Source organism: Blastomyces gilchristii (genome assembly GCF_000003855.2).
Source record: "Blastomyces gilchristii SLH14081 genomic scaffold supercont1.36, whole genome shotgun sequence".
NCBI lineage: Eukaryota > Fungi > Ascomycota > Eurotiomycetes > Onygenales > Ajellomycetaceae > Blastomyces > Blastomyces gilchristii.
The window spans coordinates 223,504-241,214 of NW_003101647.1; the positions used below are offsets into that span (position 1 = coordinate 223,504).

General features: G+C 46.8%; 5 protein-coding genes across 5 annotated transcripts; 2 read left to right on the forward strand and 3 right to left on the reverse strand.

The window, feature by feature from the left end:
* The first annotated feature begins 17 nt into the window (after window positions 1-17).
* Window positions 18-10,251, forward strand: BDBG_09160 (serine/threonine-protein kinase ATR). The gene is made up of 25 exons (XM_002620428.2): window positions 18-815; window positions 875-1,536; window positions 1,597-1,904; window positions 1,962-2,360; window positions 2,422-2,574; window positions 2,627-2,723; window positions 2,780-3,259; window positions 3,318-4,799; window positions 4,859-5,390; window positions 5,447-5,921; window positions 5,988-6,294; window positions 6,362-6,459; window positions 6,545-6,637; window positions 6,694-6,855; window positions 6,908-7,004; window positions 7,057-7,251; window positions 7,302-7,590; window positions 7,650-7,847; window positions 7,909-8,033; window positions 8,089-8,171; window positions 8,228-8,350; window positions 8,419-8,506; window positions 8,573-8,657; window positions 8,718-8,836; window positions 8,920-10,251. Exons 1-25 carry the CDS (start codon window positions 236-238, stop codon window positions 9,109-9,111), a joined length of 7,422 nt encoding a protein of 2,473 aa, XP_002620474.1. The 5' UTR covers window positions 18-235; the 3' UTR covers window positions 9,112-10,251.
* BDBG_09161 (uncharacterized protein) lies at window positions 9,389-10,435 on the reverse strand (the record flags this gene model as incomplete). The annotated part of the gene is made up of 3 exons (XM_002620429.1): window positions 9,389-9,969; window positions 10,052-10,157; window positions 10,301-10,435. 3 exons carry the CDS (start codon window positions 10,433-10,435, stop codon window positions 9,389-9,391), a joined length of 822 nt encoding a protein of 273 aa, XP_002620475.1.
* Window positions 10,436-11,014: 579 nt separating this feature from the next.
* BDBG_09162 (AAA family ATPase) lies at window positions 11,015-13,339 on the reverse strand (the record flags this gene model as incomplete). Its single annotated transcript, XM_002620430.2, has 2 exons — window positions 11,015-11,749; window positions 11,816-13,339. The coding sequence occupies 2 exons, from the start codon at window positions 13,337-13,339 to the stop codon at window positions 11,015-11,017; spliced, it is 2,259 nt and encodes a 752-aa protein (XP_002620476.1).
* A 392-nt stretch (window positions 13,340-13,731) lies between these two features.
* BDBG_09163 (uncharacterized protein) lies at window positions 13,732-16,590 on the forward strand. The gene is made up of 2 exons (XM_002620431.2): window positions 13,732-14,461; window positions 14,549-16,590. The coding sequence occupies exons 1-2, from the start codon at window positions 13,996-13,998 to the stop codon at window positions 15,232-15,234; spliced, it is 1,152 nt and encodes a 383-aa protein (XP_002620477.1). The 5' UTR covers window positions 13,732-13,995; the 3' UTR covers window positions 15,235-16,590.
* Window positions 15,242-17,359, reverse strand: BDBG_09164 (GTP-binding protein ypt2). The gene is made up of 3 exons (XM_002620432.2): window positions 16,661-17,359; window positions 16,292-16,559; window positions 15,242-16,185 (listed from the first exon to the last, which is right to left on the reverse strand). Exons 1-3 carry the CDS (start codon window positions 16,688-16,690, stop codon window positions 15,866-15,868), a joined length of 618 nt encoding a protein of 205 aa, XP_002620478.1. The 5' UTR covers window positions 16,691-17,359; the 3' UTR covers window positions 15,242-15,865.
* Between the last annotated feature and the right edge of the window lie 352 nt (window positions 17,360-17,711).

A 17,711-nucleotide genomic window follows, 5' to 3' on the forward strand; every position in this document is an offset into this window, starting at 1 on the left:
TAGTGGTTAACTTACGGTAACTAGTTATTTAGTTTAACTACGGTATTACATAACCACTATCAGCATCGACCTCCTCACTGATGCAGAAGCAGGATCAGGCTCTGCCATTCAAATGTTCAGATATAATCATAAACACGCGTTTCATATATATATTTGAATGTGTTCTTGTAGCCCTCCCGGCGGGTATTCCGAGTTATCCCAACCCTGTTTGTCCCGATGGACCGAAGCATTTTAAATGGCGGCAGAAAAGGCACGAAAGCTTCAAGGCCCTGTAGTCGCTGAGCCAGCAGCCTCTTCGATTTTGGCTGCCCACCTTGCGCCTCATCTGTCTCCTAGCACAAACCAGAGACATGCAATCAGCCGGGAAACTTTCTCCCAGCTACGCCAAGAGATTTTGGGCCAAGATGAAGGGGGCCAATCTAATCTGGAAGAGAACATCACCGATGTGCATAGCTTAATATGCGTGGTGATAAAAGCTGGTCTACAGCCGGCTTTCAAGTCCCAAGTTTTGGGGGAAGAATTGGAGGGACAGATCCTAGACTGCCTTGACATTATACGTTTGGCAGTGCAGAGATCACCTCAAGTCCTCCACGAGATATCTGACCCTGAGATCCTTGGGAAGAACGATATTCATGCTCCCCTGTTTGCCTGGCTTATTCACGAGCTTTTCTCTCTCCTCTTCGTATGGGGTCAATGCTCTATCAAAGACAAGATTTACAGCCTCCTATCTACCATCTATGTCTCTCAATTCAGGGGGCCCCAACTGTGGCATTCGTCCCGGTCAGTGCATACACTGATTCAAGCTTGTACTGGCGGTTAGTTGCTTCAACAAATCTATAATTTCAAGAGTCAGACGTTGACATGAATATCGCAGATATACTATATTCTCTGGAGGCCATTGGCACTTCAGAATCCGGGCGTAATGTCGCGTTGTATTTCCCCGGACCCTCGAGCATCTTATTGAACTACCTAGACAAACTGTCTCTCCCGCGTTCGATGTTCTGCAAAAGGATCAAGCTAGGAACCCCTAGAGAAGCTGTTAAGTTCTGCCTTCAACTTTTCGAGGCGGTAGCCTGCCATCCGTTTCACACTTCCCTTCCAGCATCCGCAGCAGCCAATCTTCGCCGGGTGCTTACTTGGGTACTCAACAGTCAACAACAGCTATGGACGGTTATGCTCGAATGGTTTGAGGTGGCCAAGATCACACAGGTAGAAGAGCAGTTGATGAACCTTCTTGATTTTATCACGCTCTCGCGCAAGTTATACTCACATGCCTTGAAATTATCGCAAGGGTTGTCGCTAGACCAACAAGCAAGACATATATGGCTACAGTGTGGAATCGATTTGCTGAACTCAGCAAAACTTGAGCAAAACGCAGATGTCCAACAAGCACTAAGCCAGCTACTAAGCGATGCTATACGACTTTCGCTCACTTCCCCTGAAATTGGCCGTTTTATTGAGGATCACTTCTTTGAACCCCTATTTGATCGAAGGAAGGATGAGACAGGATTTCGAAATTTGCACCAGTCATTTCAGGTGAGAGCTATTTTATATCCACATACTTACATTTTCTATAGTGGCTAAGGGAAATTGCAGATGGTGATTATCAGGATCCTAAATCGGGAATATGGCGTCCCAAAAGACGTGATTGATGCAAAACTACTCGCTCTCCCGAATCAAAGCCGTGATTCGATCACGACGTCCGCCCGGAAATCTCCAAGCCGGCCCATTCTCGAGGATATTAACCCTTTTGACAGCGATCGAGCACGGAAGAGACCCCGGCTCTCTAACATAGAGGAAGATATACCCGTTGCAGACCTTGTGCACACCGTTACAACCACTGTATATCATCTGCTTGCTTCTCATCCAACAACGGGTACGGACGGGTTAAGCCAAATTGTTTTGTATGTTTGAAATCAATTGACTTGTCAACCGATTAGGAGTACTAACTTTCTTTACAGAGATACTTTACCCAAGCTGCCGGAGGAAGACCAGTGTGAAGTTTTGGCTAAGGTTGGACGGATTGCTTGTGCTGGCGCGGGAACTTTGGTGATGGAACATCCTAACAATGTTGCTGGGCCACAATTCCGATGTCTGATATGTGACACCATTTCACCAAAGCCTTCCACCAATAAACCTCGGAAGAGCTTACATTTCGGAGAAGTATGCAAAACCATGATTGAAATTATACCCATTCTTCAAGGATCTAGGAAACCTCGAATAGCCGCCATGTTTGCGATTAGGAATGTCGTAATGCATGATCCGAAAAGTGAAAACGTTGGAATACTTACGTCCCCTCTGGGCGAATGGTGCCTTCAATCTTTGCGCAGCTCCCTTAGAGAGTTGAGGATGGCTGCAGGGTAAGTGGATTTTCAACTATGTCCTGAGTTGAGATATATAAACTAATATTCGATGGGATAGACAAACATTACCTGCCTTTCTACGGGAAAACCTGGACTCGGATATTCGTCGAGCCAATTTCGTAACGGCTCTAGAATATTTGCAAAATGTTCTCGAAAAGGTCGACATGCCAATTCAGGAAACCTCGATTATGGCTTTGGGTCGTGTGGCAGAGTAAGCGTTCTCAGACTTCAACATGGTTCAACAATGGCTGACGCGGTAATAGAGTCTCTGGTGACGAGGAAATGAACATCATTCTTCTCCGCCTTTTCGAATATCTTGGTCATCCGAATCCATTTATTAGTGGTATTGCCTATACCGGAGTGGGTATTTCCCTTCCTTTTACCGATCCTTATTGCTGTATGCTGACAGTTATTAGCTCTCCACGATTGCCCAGCGTTTAGGAGTAAGCCCAGGTGCGCTTTGTAGGCCATTCTGGAGGACTCTCTCTGTCGTGATCGTAAAGAACCTCCAAGGTCGTCCACAGATGGCTGATCAGCTCTGTGACTTGCTTGGCATGAAGGTCGATAATTTTTTGAGGCTGACTGAGGTCCATGTTCTGCCGTACCTTGTCTTGATGAGGAAGTATGACATTATAGCACGTATTGGAGCCAACTATGATGAGAAACAATCCCCTTATCAGCTCTGTACAAGAAAGAACAATTTAGCATCTATCCTTACACTGTTGTTGACTCAACCGTCAAACGATCATAACGCGATGGTTGTATCAATATTCAACGAAATGTCGCCTGAGTTCCAAGTCCACGATTTGGCAGGATGGGTTCGAGCAGAGCCAATTCTTATTGCATGCGAACTTCTCAAGGGATTGGGGGATTCAACCAAAACTGAAAGATCCAAGGTAAGGGAGAAAGCTGAATGATTCTCAACTTGCACAAGCGCTCACGTTACGATTTTAGTATCACAAAGCGCTCAAGCTTCTTGCATCTCTTACACCGCGAAAGCCAGAGCATGGAAGTGATTCTTTGAGGGGGAAAGAGCTGGTCGCCAATTTTATTGAAGAGCATGTTCTAGGGATCATTACCGAGTTCGCCCACGTCGTTAACGATTTCCAAATTCGACAACCTATTGTTGAAAAGAAGCGGAATATTATCGCCATTGGAGAGATGGTAAAGATAGCGAAAGGTAATATTACCATCGCTCTGCCACAGATTTGTGCTTGCTTGCGATCGGCGTTGGACATACCAGAGCTTTGTGACCAAGCTTTCTCATCGTGGAGTATCATCATGACTTCGCTCGACGAGGTTGAGATCGAACCTCTAATCGACCAGACATTCTCGATTATTATCAAAAATTGGGACGCATTCCAGCCGGACGGACGGGACCGAGCATTTACACTTGTTGGTCACATTTTAACTGAGCATAGAGCTGTTGTGGAAAATGTGTTTGAGACCATGCCTTCTTTATCGGCTATCCCTTCTATGGCGGATTACGAGCAAGAAATCCAGCGCTTGAAGGGACGCATGGATGTTCAAACGCGATTTAAGGCTTTCTGCCGACGATGTCAAAATGAGAACCAAGTTGTTGTTGAACAGGCGCTGAAGGAGCTTGACCAGGAACTGGTAAAAAACGAAGAATTCATTCACCGGGCCATAACCAATGAACAACCGGACGGTATTGTGGCACTGTTGACCCGTTCACTATTGGATTGTTGTTCCAAATTTAATCCCACCTCTCCCACAATAATGACCCTTTCCGCGCGGTGTCTGGGCCACATTGGATGCTTGGACCCGAATCGAATAGAATCGGTTAAAGAAAAGAAGGATATCCTTGTTTTGTCCAATTTCGATAGTGCGGAAGAAACCTTAGATTTCATCTTATTTTTCCTTCAGCATATTCTGGTCGAAGCTTTCCTGTCAGCCTCCAATACCAGAGCTCAGGGCTTCCTTGCGTACGCTATGCAGGCTTTGCTAAAGCTTTGCAATTTGGATTTGGTCATGATACCCCGCTCTCAAGACAGTCAAGCAAATGAGTATTATCGACGATGGCTCTCCTTGCCGGAGTATGTGAGAAACACGTTGACCCCATTTCTTAACTCCAAGTATACAGTTACTATTGGTGCCATTAGTACAAACTGTGACTATCCTCTGTTTTCGTCGAAACTTAGCCATCCTGAGTGGCTCCGAGCTTTTACACTTGACATGCTACAGAAGGGGAAAGGCGAAAACGTGGTTATAATTTTTAGTGTCAGCAGTAGAATCATCCGAAGTCAAGACATATCCATCGCCGCATTTCTCCTCCCTTTTGCGGCCTTGAATCTGGCGCTTAGTGGTGATCAGGATCAAAGGGACGATTTGAAGAAGGAGTTGCTGAACGTCCTCCAGTACCCCCTTCCCGAAGATAACCATCAAATCAGGGAGAACATAATTTTATGTAGCGAGGTACGTTATCTCTCGCCATTTTGGACAACGTGAAGTATACTGACGTGAAGAAATGAAAGAGTGTTTTTTCCGTCCTCGATTATCTATCTAGATGGCTCCAGGGGAAGAAAAAGGAGTATACTAGCCTCGCTGTGCCAAATGCCCATAATCATCGCATAAGCCGAGATCCGGTTCTTAGTTCATGGGAGTCGCAAATAAAGCTCGTTGAGGAGCTTCTCTCCTCTGTACCCGCGGAGATCATTTCAAAACGGGCTGTCGAGTGCAAATCCTTTTCGAGAGCACTTTTCCACTGGGAACAGTATATACAGCAACAGCAGCAGCAGCACAAAGATGACAAAAAGGCCGCCTCCCTTGAACCCCTTTATCAAAGGCTGCAGGAAATATATACTCAAATCGACGAACCAGACGGTATAGAGGGGATCTCCGCTCATCTTCATGTCCTTAATATTGACCAGCAGATACTTGAACACCGCAAAGCTGGGCGTTGGGTGGCCGCCCAGAGTTGGTATGAGCTACAGCTCAAATCAGACCCGACAAATGGTTACGCCCAGGAGAATTTGTTGACATGCCTGAAGGAATCAGGTCAACATGGTATGATAATCCCCCTTTCACTGGTGAAACTGAATATCACCCTGACACCCAACTAGTTGTTCTTCTCAATCAATTTGATAGCCTCGAGTTGGCGAAATCTACACTGCCAAAGATGCTCCCCATCACTATGGAAGCTTCATGGTTGACTGGTAGATGGAACAAGTTGGATAGTTACGCGGGAATGGCCTCTGATCAAGCTGTCGGAGACTTTAATGTTGCAATTGGCTCAGCTCTTAGTATGCTACGGCATGGCAAGCTAGGGAAGTTCAAAGATACAATCACGAAGTTGCGCCTTAACGTCGCGAAAGGACTCACGTCAAATTCGGTGGCGTCGTTCCATGCAAGTCATGATAGCGTCCTTAAACTCCACGCTCTCACCGAAATTGAGCTTCTCACATCTCCAGCACCCAAGACCCGAGAGGATCGAATGGCGCTTTTCGAGACATTGGACCGCCGATTGGACATTCTTGGTGGTTGTATTGCTGATAAACAATACCTCCTTGGGTTGAGGCGAGCAACAATGGAATTGACGTAAGTCCCCAGCACATATGGGGCTCCTTTCCTAGTTAAGAACAGCACTGACCAGGAAAATACCAGTGGTTCGTTTGATTCGTCCGACATTGCCTCGATTTGGTTGCGTGTTGCTCGTCTTGCACGTAAAGCAAACTGCACCGAACAGGCATTCAATGCAGTTCTTCATGCTCATGAGCTTGATGATACGTCAGCTACCATTGAACACGCCAGGCTTCTGTGGAAAGAAGGCCACCATAGAAAAGCGATACAGACTCTCGAAGGCGCAATCGCAGCGAATGCCTTTACTGCACATGATTATGCTCCGTCAGAAGACACATTTGTAACGGTTGCCCCTGATCGACAGCAAAAGCAAAATATGGTTACAGCAAGGGTAGGATACATATATTGCTTCCTTTCAATAATTCGTTTGCCTTTGCATTTTGCTAACTTGGAGACAGGCACACCTACTGCTTGCAAAATGGATGGACAGCGCTGGCCAAACACAGTCAGAAGTTATCGTTCAAAGGTACAGGCAGGCTATTAAATTCCACAGTCGGTAAGTGAACTTATAACGGCCAAGTCCTTTATCTTGCTTGCAGCAACTTCCGTTGTGTATGCGCGACCTAACTCACTTTCTTTAGGTGGGAGAAAGCACATTATTATCTAGGGAGGCATTATACAAAAATCCTGGACTCGGAAAAGTCAAAGCCTTTGGGTAAAGAGGCGCAAATATAGTATGTACAATATCCAGGACGCTGGCGTACATGGCTAACACGGGTAAACCGAATAGTTTGAGCGGTGAGGCGTCTAAGCTTGTCATTGACAATTTTCTTCGCTCACTTGCCCACGGAAACAAATACGTTTTCCAGACCTTACCCAAAGTCCTGACCTTATGGTTGGAGCACGCTTCAACTGTCGACCAACCCTTCGATCCTAAGAGGGGTGACAATGAGTGAGAACCGTTAATATGCCCATCAAGGCTTTTCCTGCTGACTTTTCTCTAGGGAGTTTCAAAGATACAGTATGGCTCAGAAGAAAAAATGCCTTGATGACATGCATACGCAGTTGCGCAAATACTTTAACCGGATACCTGCTGCCTTGGTGTGTATTACCGTTGACCCTACTCATCAAGATATCCTGCTGATATTCTCAGCTCTTCACGATTCTACCCCAAGTAGTAGCTCGAATTTGCCATAGCAACTCTACGGTGTATAGTATCCTCACACATATTGTGGTGAAAACCGGAAATTCATTCCCGCAGCAAGCCCTGTGGACGATTCTCGCCGTGTTGAAGTCTTCTTCCAAAGATAGGGCCTCTCGAGGCATGTCATGTCTTCAGAAGATAACCGTACGTTCATGGTTCTCGTTTACTCAATGCGACGTTGCTAATGATAACAGGAGGCAACTAAAAAAATGAAAACTGAAACGTCGGCTTCGGATCTTCGGACTATTATTAATCAAGGACAACGAATTTCGGAGGAATTGTTGAAGATGTGTAATACGCGCATTGAAGATAAGAAGACAAAAGTTAGCCTGGCGAGAAACCTTGGGTTCAATCACAGGACAGCGCCATGCAGACTTGTTATACCATTAGAATCGACTTTGACTCCAATCCTACCGGCGAATCATGAACTAGGCTTTCTGAAATCATTCCGAGCGTTTCCCCACGACCCTATTACCATTGAAAGTAGGCAATCCTCCCTATTCAACGAGATACTATATGTCAGTCTAACTTGATATTGCTAGCCGTCCTTGACGATGCCCTCGTTCTCAACTCGTTGCAAAAACCCCGGAAAATCAATATCCGCGGCTCAGACGGGAAGATTTACAGCCTCCTTTGTAAACCGAAGGATGATCTCCGTAAGGACCAAAGGTTGATGGAGTTCAATAGCATGATCAACAGGTTTTTGAAACGCGATGTTGAATCAAGCAAGCGACGACTATGTGAGCCCCTTTTGAAAATAGAACAAAATTGCGACGGGGTGTTTTTCTAACTACGTGCTAGATATCAAAACTTACGCTGTGACTCCGTTAAACGAGGAATGTGGGCTTATTGAATGGGTTGACAACTTAAGGACTTTGAGAGAGCTCGTGATCAGGCTTCTCAAGGAAAGGGGAATCATTCCGAACGTAAGCTTCTGAGAACCCCCTTCGAGATTGTACGGGTTAAACTAATACTTTGTAGTACAATGAAATTAGGCACTATTTGAACGAAGCGTGTGCCGATTCGTCGAAGCTACCGCTTTTTACCAACAAAATCCTTGCGACGTAAGTCCTAAACTTCCCGTCCATACAAATAGAAATCACGATCTAACATCGTGTAGTTATCCTCCCGTTCTACATGAATGGTTTGTTGAAATGTTCCCTGAACCAGGCGCATGGTTTGCTGCACGCTTAAAGTATACAAGGAGCAGTGCTGTTATGTCCATGGTTGGCTATTGCTTGGGGTAAGAATGAACGCTTAGACAATTACATAAATCGTCCCCTGTATACTAAAAGCTGTTTGATAAAATAGGCTCGGAGACAGACATGGCGAAAATATACTTTTTGAGGAGGGTAGCGGCGGTGTCCTCCATGTTGATTTTAACTGTCTTTTTGACAAGGTAGGCACTCCAAGGTCCCTATGTCTAGAACAAAGTGAGACTAGGTAATGTTAACAACTACTCCAGGGCTTGACATTCGATAAACCAGAATTAGTTCCATTCCGACTGACACAAAATATGATAAACGCATTTGGAGCATATGGATATAATGGTTAGTATTTCCAACCCTTCGTTCTCGGGTTCACAGAAATCCTAAACTAGTAGTATCCAGGACCATTCCGAAAGACCTGCGAGATCACACTTGGCTTGTTACGACAAAACGAAGATTCGCTCATGACAATTCTGGAGACTTTCCTGCACGATCCCACAACAGACTTTATTGGCAGAAAGGTTGGTTCTTCCATCACACGGCACATCGCCATCAAATCTCCCTCCTATTCCAGAAGTTGTTAAAGAACTAACCGGTGAGCTAGAAACGAACAAACCCGAAAGTTCCAGATACGCCCGAAGGTGTCCTCGAGTCTGTACGAAGCAAACTACGAGGTTTGCTGCCTGGCGAATCTGTTCCGCTATCTGTGGGAGGCCATGTGGACGAACTGATCATTCAAGCCACAAGTATAAAAAATCTGGCCGCTATGTATATAGGCTGGTGCGCTTTCTTCTGAGTTCGTTCTTTGAATGGTACTCGCCGGGACGTATCCAGTCTAATGTCGTGATGAATTTACACGGGTTTAATGACTGCTGCGTACACATGGGTATTTTTGTATTCACTATTTAAATCATACTGCTGATCTGAGACCGAATGTATTATTGAAACGCCATGGCTATGAAAGCCCAGCAGGACATGTAGCCCTCCTTTTCTTTGTCGCCCAAAGTTTTACATAAAGTTACAAAAATAGTTTTGGGAAACAAACAAATTAGTAGCCCTAGTGTAGGGAATTGCTACCACCTTCCACCACCATGACGGCTGCGACTTCGACTAGGACTTCTGCTTCGGCTCAAGCTTCGACTCCGGCTCCGACCACGGTCGCTGTAGCTGCTGTAACTAGAGTCCCGTCTCCTACGACGACGAGGGCTATCCCTATGAGGCCTTCTGCGGGGTGGTGGCGTTCTGGAACGAGATCGCGGGGAATAGGAAGGCGAGCGGCCGCGTGGGGAGCGAGATCTCGAAAGTGACCGAGGACGATATAAATCGTGTCTTTCCATGCCGCGAGGGCCAGGAAAGCGTCGTGGGGAACCACGACGGGGCGGCGGAGAGCGATATCGACCTCCTGGCGGTGGCGGTCTTCCAGAGTCTAAGCCGCCTCGACCATAACCTCTTCCGTATGCAGGGCGGTCGAATCGCCCAAAATCACCCCTGTTTCGAGCCGGTGGAGGAGAGCGCGAAAACGTGCGGCGTGGTAGGACAATAGAGACATTGAGGACAGCACCGTCAAGTTGTGCTTCGTGCATATGTGATATAGCTGCCTCTGCATCTGCTACTTCGTGGTATAAAATATACGCGGTACCGCGGTTGGTCATAACTGCGCGCGTAACTCTTGTTAGAAGATGAAAAAATATAATACGATAAAATCATAATACTAATAAAATATCCACATCACATACAATGTGGATTCATCGGCAATTCCAAGCTCTGGATCTCTCCGTAGACCCCAAAAATTTCGCGCAGATGATTTTCATTCACATTCTTGGTTAATTTCTCCACGACAATCTAAATGGATCCGATTAGCATCAAAACAATAACGCGAAAATAAGCTGCAGAACTAGATCATATCAAACTAGGACGGGTGGGACATGACTTCATCTCTAAATCATGGTGGAACGGAGAGACAAGGAAGGACGCTACCTTCGAACTCGTTCGGGGAGGAGAGCGGCTTGGGCTTCGCGTGTAGCTTCTATCTCGATATCGATGATCGCTGCGACCTCTGCTCCAGCTTCTACTGCGACTTCTGCTCCGTGAAGGAGATCTGCTGTCATCCCGATGTCCATTGCGCCTTGGTGACATGTTGGGCCTTAGATGTCTCGAGCGAGAGCGGGAGCGGGAGCGGGATCGCGAGCGCGAGACATCTGAATGGTGGGATCGGGGCGAATGCGATCTTCGGTGTGAAGGTGCGGGAATAGGCGAATGCGACCTACGGCGACCCCGAGAGTGCACAGAGGGAGACCGAGATCGTGAAGGGGATCGAGAACGCATCGTTGCGGCTTTCGGCCAGTTGGATAAACCGAAAACCTTCACCCAAACCAGAAAGAGAGAACAATAATAACTAATTGTGTGGACGAATTTGCTGAATAGTGGTCAAGTGAAAGCTGATTTGATTCCTGTGAAGCATTAACTAATGTGCTGAAGCTGTTTGCCAATTAGATAGTTGGCCGTTGGTTGAATGGAGTTGGAGTTGGATATCTGCGATGGTCTGGTGCACGTGACTTGCACAGCTCTTAACATTCTAACTAGTGAAAACAAACAAGATGTATAAAGCAATATCCAAAAATATCTAACATACGCATACATGCATATATGGATATACATATCATTTGAGAAAAGGTTTTATGTCTATTTGGGTCATGTACTCATATCATATCATCCCTCCATCTCTCATAAGCCTCGATCACAGCTGCTGATATCTGCTTGGGTACCTGTTCCAAAGCACTTTCAAAATGCCTCCATCCAATTTTTTGTTGCTGGCCAGTCTCTTCCTCCTCGTCCAGGGCGCCGTCAGCTGCAGTTTCACAGATATTAACCATCTCCGCGCCAGAATACCCTTCAGTCACCTCGGCTAACATGTCAATATCAACATCATCGTCGACTTCCGATTTACTAACCCAGATGTTTAAAATCTCTTTCCGGGCCTGCAAGTCTGGGGGCCCAATATACAGAATATTATCCAGTCTCCCGGGCCGCATAAGCGCAGGGTCGAGAACCTCGGGTTTGTTCGTTGCCGCCACAACGAGCACGTTTTTCAGCTCTTCGATTCCGTCCATCTCATTGAGCAAAGTCGTGAGTACGTTTATACCGCCACCGCCCCCAGATGGGCCACTACCTCGTCGCGAAGCAATCGAATCGATTTCGTCAAAAAATATAATGCTTGGGCTGGCCGATCGTGCTTTTCGAAATATTTCACGAAGTGCCCGTTCTGACTCCCCAACATACATGCTCAAGATCTCAGCCCCTTTAACTGCCAGAAAATTCAACCCAGCTTCAGTCGCCAGTGCTTTAACCATTAGTGTCTTCGAACAACCAGGAGGGCCGTATAGTAAAATCCCCTTCTTGCCGCTTATATTCAGTCGTCTCATTCGATCAGGAAACTAATCAGGACACGTTAGTCATATTGTGGCTTCCTTAGCAGAAGAAGGCTGAGTTGCGGGCTTTACCTTGATTGGTCTCTCTACTGCTTTCCGAAGACGCTCCTTGATATCATGTAGTCCACCAATATCGCTCCACCTTACTTTAGGCGTTTCCAGGAAAACTTCTCTCATTGCCGTCGGGCGGGTTTCTTGAAGAGCAAGCGATATATCGTTATCATCGATTTGAAGGAAATTCTCATCTGGAGCTGCAGCCTCGAAAGGTAAGGCCTGTTCCGAAGCACATTGTTCACTGGAACACGGTTTTGCCTGCTCCAATTCCATCATTTGTCTGGTCTGTGCTTTTCTACACGAAAGCTGTAACAATGAAAAGAGGTCGGCGCCGACATATCCATGAGTCCGTTCCGCCAATTTTGCTATTTGGCTGTCATCGGGCACAGTGGAAGTTCCCCGAATGGATAATAGAATCTCTTCTCGCCCCTTAGCAGTTGGAACTGGTAATTCGATCTCGACGCCAAACCGATGGGGGGTTCTTAGGGTGTCGTCAACATCGTTCGGATGTCTCGTGCATGCGGCCACTAGAACTTTCGCATCTTGTAAACTATCCAAGGCTTCGCATAGCGCTGAACATACAGATGAGTCATTAGGCCGATTCTTGGGAGCAAGGAAATCCAATTGGTCTATGGCAATTAGACTTGGTTGTGACTGAAGAGCTTCTGTGAAGATCTTGCGCAATAAAACCTCTCCGTCGCCGCGGTTTCTGTTCAGCACGGAGCTATTGACGGTGAGTACTTTCTTCCACCCTGCAGCGCCAAGTTTAGATAGTAGCGTGCTTTTCCCCGTCCCTTTCGGGCCGTAGATTAAAATCCCGCCACTACTCCGATAAAACGAAGGCATAGTCACGTTATGCTCCTGGAACGTAAAGTCACGGAGTCTTTCATTAATCTGCATTAATTGCTGGCCGAGGCCACCCAATCCCGCGGATGACACAGAAAGGGAGGAAGGTAGAGTTTGACGTTGCAAGGCCTGTCCGATGAATACCTTAGAACTTGCAGTAAATTGAAAGATGGTATTACTTCGACTTGGAGTGAGAGGCTCGATTTCCGCCACTCTAAAGGTTCTACGGCTCCCTCTAAGGTCTAGGTCAAACACCATCCCCTCCGCAATGATCTCGCATTTAGACAAGGGGTATTCCAGACCCCATTCCCAATGAGGTCTATCTGTTTCCAGAAGCAGCCCAATAGCGGAAAGTTTGCCTGCGTCGGTGCACTCTTCAAGGCGGATAGCAGATATTTCGTCCAAGGGTTCATACTCTCTAGAAACTGATATCTTCTCTCCAAGCTTAAGCCCGTATAGATCCTGAACAGCCTTAGAGGTCTGAACAATTGTATCCGGAATTTTCTCAGCTGCGGTCCACGCGATGGCTGTTCTGGGGGAACCACCTGGTGATTCCAGTTGACACAGATCGCCAGGCCGAGCTTTTATGAGCAGCAGAGACGACGGAGAGAGAAAGACACGAAAGGAGTCTTTCTGGTCGTTTCTGGGTTGTTTCGACAGTGGCCGAACCGTGAACTTGGGTGCGTCCGCCGCCATCGTGAACCCCAGCGTCTCGGGATATCAATCGTTATTGAAACAGGGCTCCGCAAAATGGGGCGGGACAAATCAGATATATGAGGCGTGCTAGGAAAATTTTCGGCTGGTACACTGTCCATTCTAGATCAGACAGTGAGCATATTAGCTCACAGTATTTTGTCAAAAGCAGCATAAAGCCAGAAATATGTTACCTGGTAATATTCTGCTCAGGGGTATAGCACACACCAGCCAGCAGCTAGACCAGTTTGTAATTTCAGGGCGGGGATGGGTAAATGTTCATTTTCTCGGAGTGTCTTGAGGCTTAAAAAAGCCAAGCCGCGGTTTGATCAGATAAGATAAGAATCCTTAACTAACTTACGGAGTATAGCGTAAGAAGGGGAGGGTCTCAAACTTTTTAGCAGACACTGTACATACATAAGACCGCGACGACGACGTGGGAAAGAAACTCAGCACCATTTCTTCATCAGCCAGTTTCTGTTAACTATTCGGCACGCGGAATTGACACCAATTTATATCCAAAATATTGAGGCTTCTTCATGAGCTTTTGAAAGCGCATTGGTAACGAGCAACAAAACCGTTGATGAGACGAATTCCACACGATCTCCAATTATACAGACAGACATAATTCGCTTGCGGCCCTCCCCATCATAACCAGCATGTTCTCTCCGTCGCGATTTCCAGCCTTCGTACAGACATGTCCCGTCAAGTCATTGCGATGGCTGCGGCTATTCACATCTACTCCATCTCAGAGGAACGGAGGCAGACTTGAAATGCCACCGACTAAAAACAGAGAAAAAGGGGACGGAGCAAGCGCAAAGGCCACAAACACGACCGACAAAAGCAGCCGGCTGCGATTTGACCCCGAAAGAATATCCCTGGAGCACGCCGATTTACTCAAAATCTTTGGGCTGGCGGAAGTTCCCGAATCGAATAACACTGGCGCTATCATCGACAAGCTAGGGCGAATAACGATTACCTCTAAAGAAGCAAGTCAGCAAAAACATACTACGGCCCTCGTGCTCTATCGCGCCCCGGCCTGTCTTGACGAGCGAGACTTCATGTCAGTATTAGGCCAGGGGAAATTTCTCAACCAATGGAGAAATACAAGAGGCCTTGAGAGAAGTGAGGCTTGTGCATTTTTGCTAGATTGAAGTTAAGCTATCCAAACGGAGCTCTTTTTTACTAACATCAACGCCTCCGGGCTGGTAGTAATTCCCCTCCGCTTCCCTGATACCCTACGACGATCTAATACGTGGATCCTGATATTCTATAGCCCTGCAGCAGCGAAAGAATTCCAGGACAAAGTGTATCGCCTCTTTGAATTTGCCCGGGACAATCTCCCAACCTCCACCATGTCCAGCATTACGCCACCACCAAACTACACCGCCGACATTGCGGGCGATTATAGACTGAGCGATTACACCCTCACATCGCCGTGGCTGAAACTTTCTCTCGCCGCATATCTGGCACCTTTTGATCAGAAGATCCAAGGCGCAATTGACTTGCACAATAGCCTAGTATCCCGACATGGAAAGCAGGGATTCCCCGTTCGAATATGGATCGACAATCAGAGCCACTTCACTCTTAAACAGGAAGACCTCCGTCGACTCCTGTTGTGGGATGGGCAGAACAGGTGGTCACCTTGGCAAATAGTCGAAGAGGACCCTATAACGCCGCTGACGGAACCGCTTTCCAACGAAATGTTATCCTCCGGCGAGGAGGAGTTGACTGAAGGAGATTGCTGGCGCGTTGCGTTTCAGACTGCCGCGGAGGCACGGCGATTTGTCAGAGCGTGGCATAGGAGCGTGTTCCCTAAACTGGACGGGTTGCCGTTCTACCCCGATCCTCCGCCTTTAATAAAGGCCGAGTGTCTCTTTGAAAGCGAAATCTGTTGAGGTTGAGCCGGGTATCTACGTAAAACCAGTCGAAACAACTGCTCGAGTGGTCTAGTCTACATATCCAGTGAAGCTATCAGTGCCTTAAAACATGTTTGTTTATTAAGCCAAATACTACACATGCGATATCACCTATGGGGATAAAGCCGCCTGAAATCGCCAGGCCTGGGCAGTTTCATCAAAACAGCGATACGGTTTCAATATGGATTGCACAAGTTATCGTGATTCAATACAGCTCACTTGGTTATTCTGGATGGAAAGATATATTTGTGCGAAATAAACGAATGCAAAATGAAATGACGCCTTCTAGGAAACAAAGCATAGGCAAGCAAACAAGGACGAACAGGTGGAAGCGGGAATGGAATCATTATCAAGTGGACGAAAAATCAATAAGGCAAGAAATAAAATATAGGAACAAAAGAGATTGGGTCGACTGGGGATACATACTAAGATGAAGGGATCTGGGGACGCCACATTAACAGGGTTGGTAACTAAAAGTAGGAGATCTTTGGGGTAAAAAGTCCATCTCCATCTAGATAGTACAAGGAATGCCGCCTGTTCGCATGAACAAAGGAAATAAAAAGAAAACGTGAAGAAAAGGGGGAGAAGAAAAAGAAAAAAGAAAGCAATCCTAACAACATTTACCTCCAAGGTTGCCTTGCCCGGCTCCTTGATGGTCTATTGTAACGCCCTGGGAGCCGGCTTGTTCGGATTTGGTTGTGTCCATAACCTTCTTTATGTCAGAAGCTAGGGTGTAGAATGCCTTTTCAACGTTGATGTTATTCTTCGCTGAGACTTCAAGGAAGGGGATTCCCAGTTCGTTGGCTAGTTGCTGGCCCTGCTCTGTTGATACGGCTCTCTTCTCTTCCCAGTCGCATTTATTGCCGATAAGCATCTTATGTACTCCTTCGCTTGCATGTTGTTCGACATTCGAAAACCACGTCCGGATGTCTTTTTTCAAGGTAAAAGAAAATGAGAAGGTTAGCGTGACAGCCTCTTTTGCTATTTCATTTCTCTATGGCCGCAACCGCAACGCACAAAGATCGGAGAAACTCACTGTTGAAAGACCGCTCATCGGTCACATCGTAAACAAGAAGTATTCCCATGGCACCTCGGTAGTATGCGGTGGTAATGGTCCTGAATCTTTCCTGGCCGGCCGTATCCCATATCTGTAGCTTTACACGCTTCCCGTCTAGTTCTATCGTCCTGATTTTGAAGTCGATTCCGATCGTCGTAATGAAAGATGGGGTAAATGAATCCTCGCTAAACCGCAACAAGCAACATGACTTGCCTACGCCCGAATCGCCGATGAGAAGGAGTTTGATCTAATTCGGTTCCGAAACAAAACGTCAGCAGATGAAAGAATATATACATATATATGCATTCCAGAGGGGCTTTTGCGGAAAATTCGCAAGGCAAAAGTTACCAAAAAATCGTAATTTCGTGTGCCAGCCATCGTTAGTGAGTGTTAGTGAGGGAAGGCAGGCGGGGGAAGGAATGTTATGGAGATAATCCGCAGAGTAGAATCAAAACAGGTCGCCGTCGGTAGAAGCGTTCGAGGATGGCTGGAGAGGAACCAAATCCTCTAAGCACCTGTGGATAACTTTGAAACCTGCCTTTTGGCTACTAGCTCCAGGAACAGGGAGGCGGCGGCAGCGAGTAACTTAGGGTTGGAAGGGAGCGAAGTCTTTGGCAAGCAACAAAGCAGGTGCCTGCAGGTGTCTCTCAAGGACGGCCTAGATGGGAGGCCAGGCAGCGAATAGCACGGGAGATAGCAGGGGAGATAGCACGGGCGAGCAGGCTGTTCCGTTAAGTGATGGTAAGGGCGTGGGATCTGGCAGCGAGCATGATAGATATAGAGGATACCTAGGTCGGCTGGGGCGCAGGAAACCCATACAGGGCCAAACGTGGTTGGTTGGTCGTTGGTTGGTGGTTGGCGAAGGCGGAGAGAGCCAGCAGCCGGCAGTATATTTATTTGCTGGTTATTTAACTTATTATTAGCTCCTCCTGTCTTATAATATCTACTCTGTCCACAACATTATTAAGAAAACTGGACTCCTCCTCCTCCTCCTCCTCCTTCTTCTTCTCTATAGTTTTCTTTTGTGCTGATATACGCAGGATATCAGGATATGGACTGAGATATGATGGATACGGATGATGTGAGGTCTCCTTTATGACGAGGATGTAACGTTCTAACCTACCTTTGCGATGAACTAGACTTCACTGCTGCCTGCCTTCCTGGGCGTGTGATACCGGATCGGAGTGGAATATGTCTCGTATATTTAGGGATTGCCTTGCCATCAATGGCCCCCATAGAGAGATTCCTACCTGCCTACCTGCCTGCCTGCCCGCCGGGCCACCGGCCAGATTACACCAGTTCACGATTGATATACCACATATAGGGCTTGTATGCTACAAATTCATACACAGCTCATGCAGACGATACCAGCTACAATCGATGTGTGCTGTAGGAGATT

Coding starts and splice junctions, on each gene's coding strand:
- BDBG_09160 (XM_002620428.2), top strand. CDS start 236: ATGGCGGCAGAAAAGGCACGAAAGCTTCAAGGCCCTGTAGTCGCTGAG. Junction 2,724..2,779: donor GTGGTATTGCCTATACCGGA/GTGGGTATTTCC, acceptor GACAGTTATTAG/CTCTCCACGATTGCCCAGCG. Junction 7,848..7,908: donor ATCAAGCAAGCGACGACTAT/GTGAGCCCCTTT, acceptor ACTACGTGCTAG/ATATCAAAACTTACGCTGTG.
- BDBG_09164 (XM_002620432.2), bottom strand. CDS start 16,690: ATGGCTGGCACACGAAATTACGATTTTTTG. Junction 16,560..16,660: donor CACGAAATTACGATTTTTTG/GTAACTTTTGCC, acceptor GAACCGAATTAG/ATCAAACTCCTTCTCATCGG. Junction 16,186..16,291: donor CGATGAGCGGTCTTTCAACA/GTGAGTTTCTCC, acceptor CCTTGAAAAAAG/ACATCCGGACGTGGTTTTCG.
- BDBG_09163 (XM_002620431.2), top strand. CDS start 13,996: ATGTTCTCTCCGTCGCGATTTCCAGCCTTCGTACAGACATGTCCCGTC. Junction 14,462..14,548: donor TACAAGAGGCCTTGAGAGAA/GTGAGGCTTGTG, acceptor CCGGGCTGGTAG/TAATTCCCCTCCGCTTCCCT.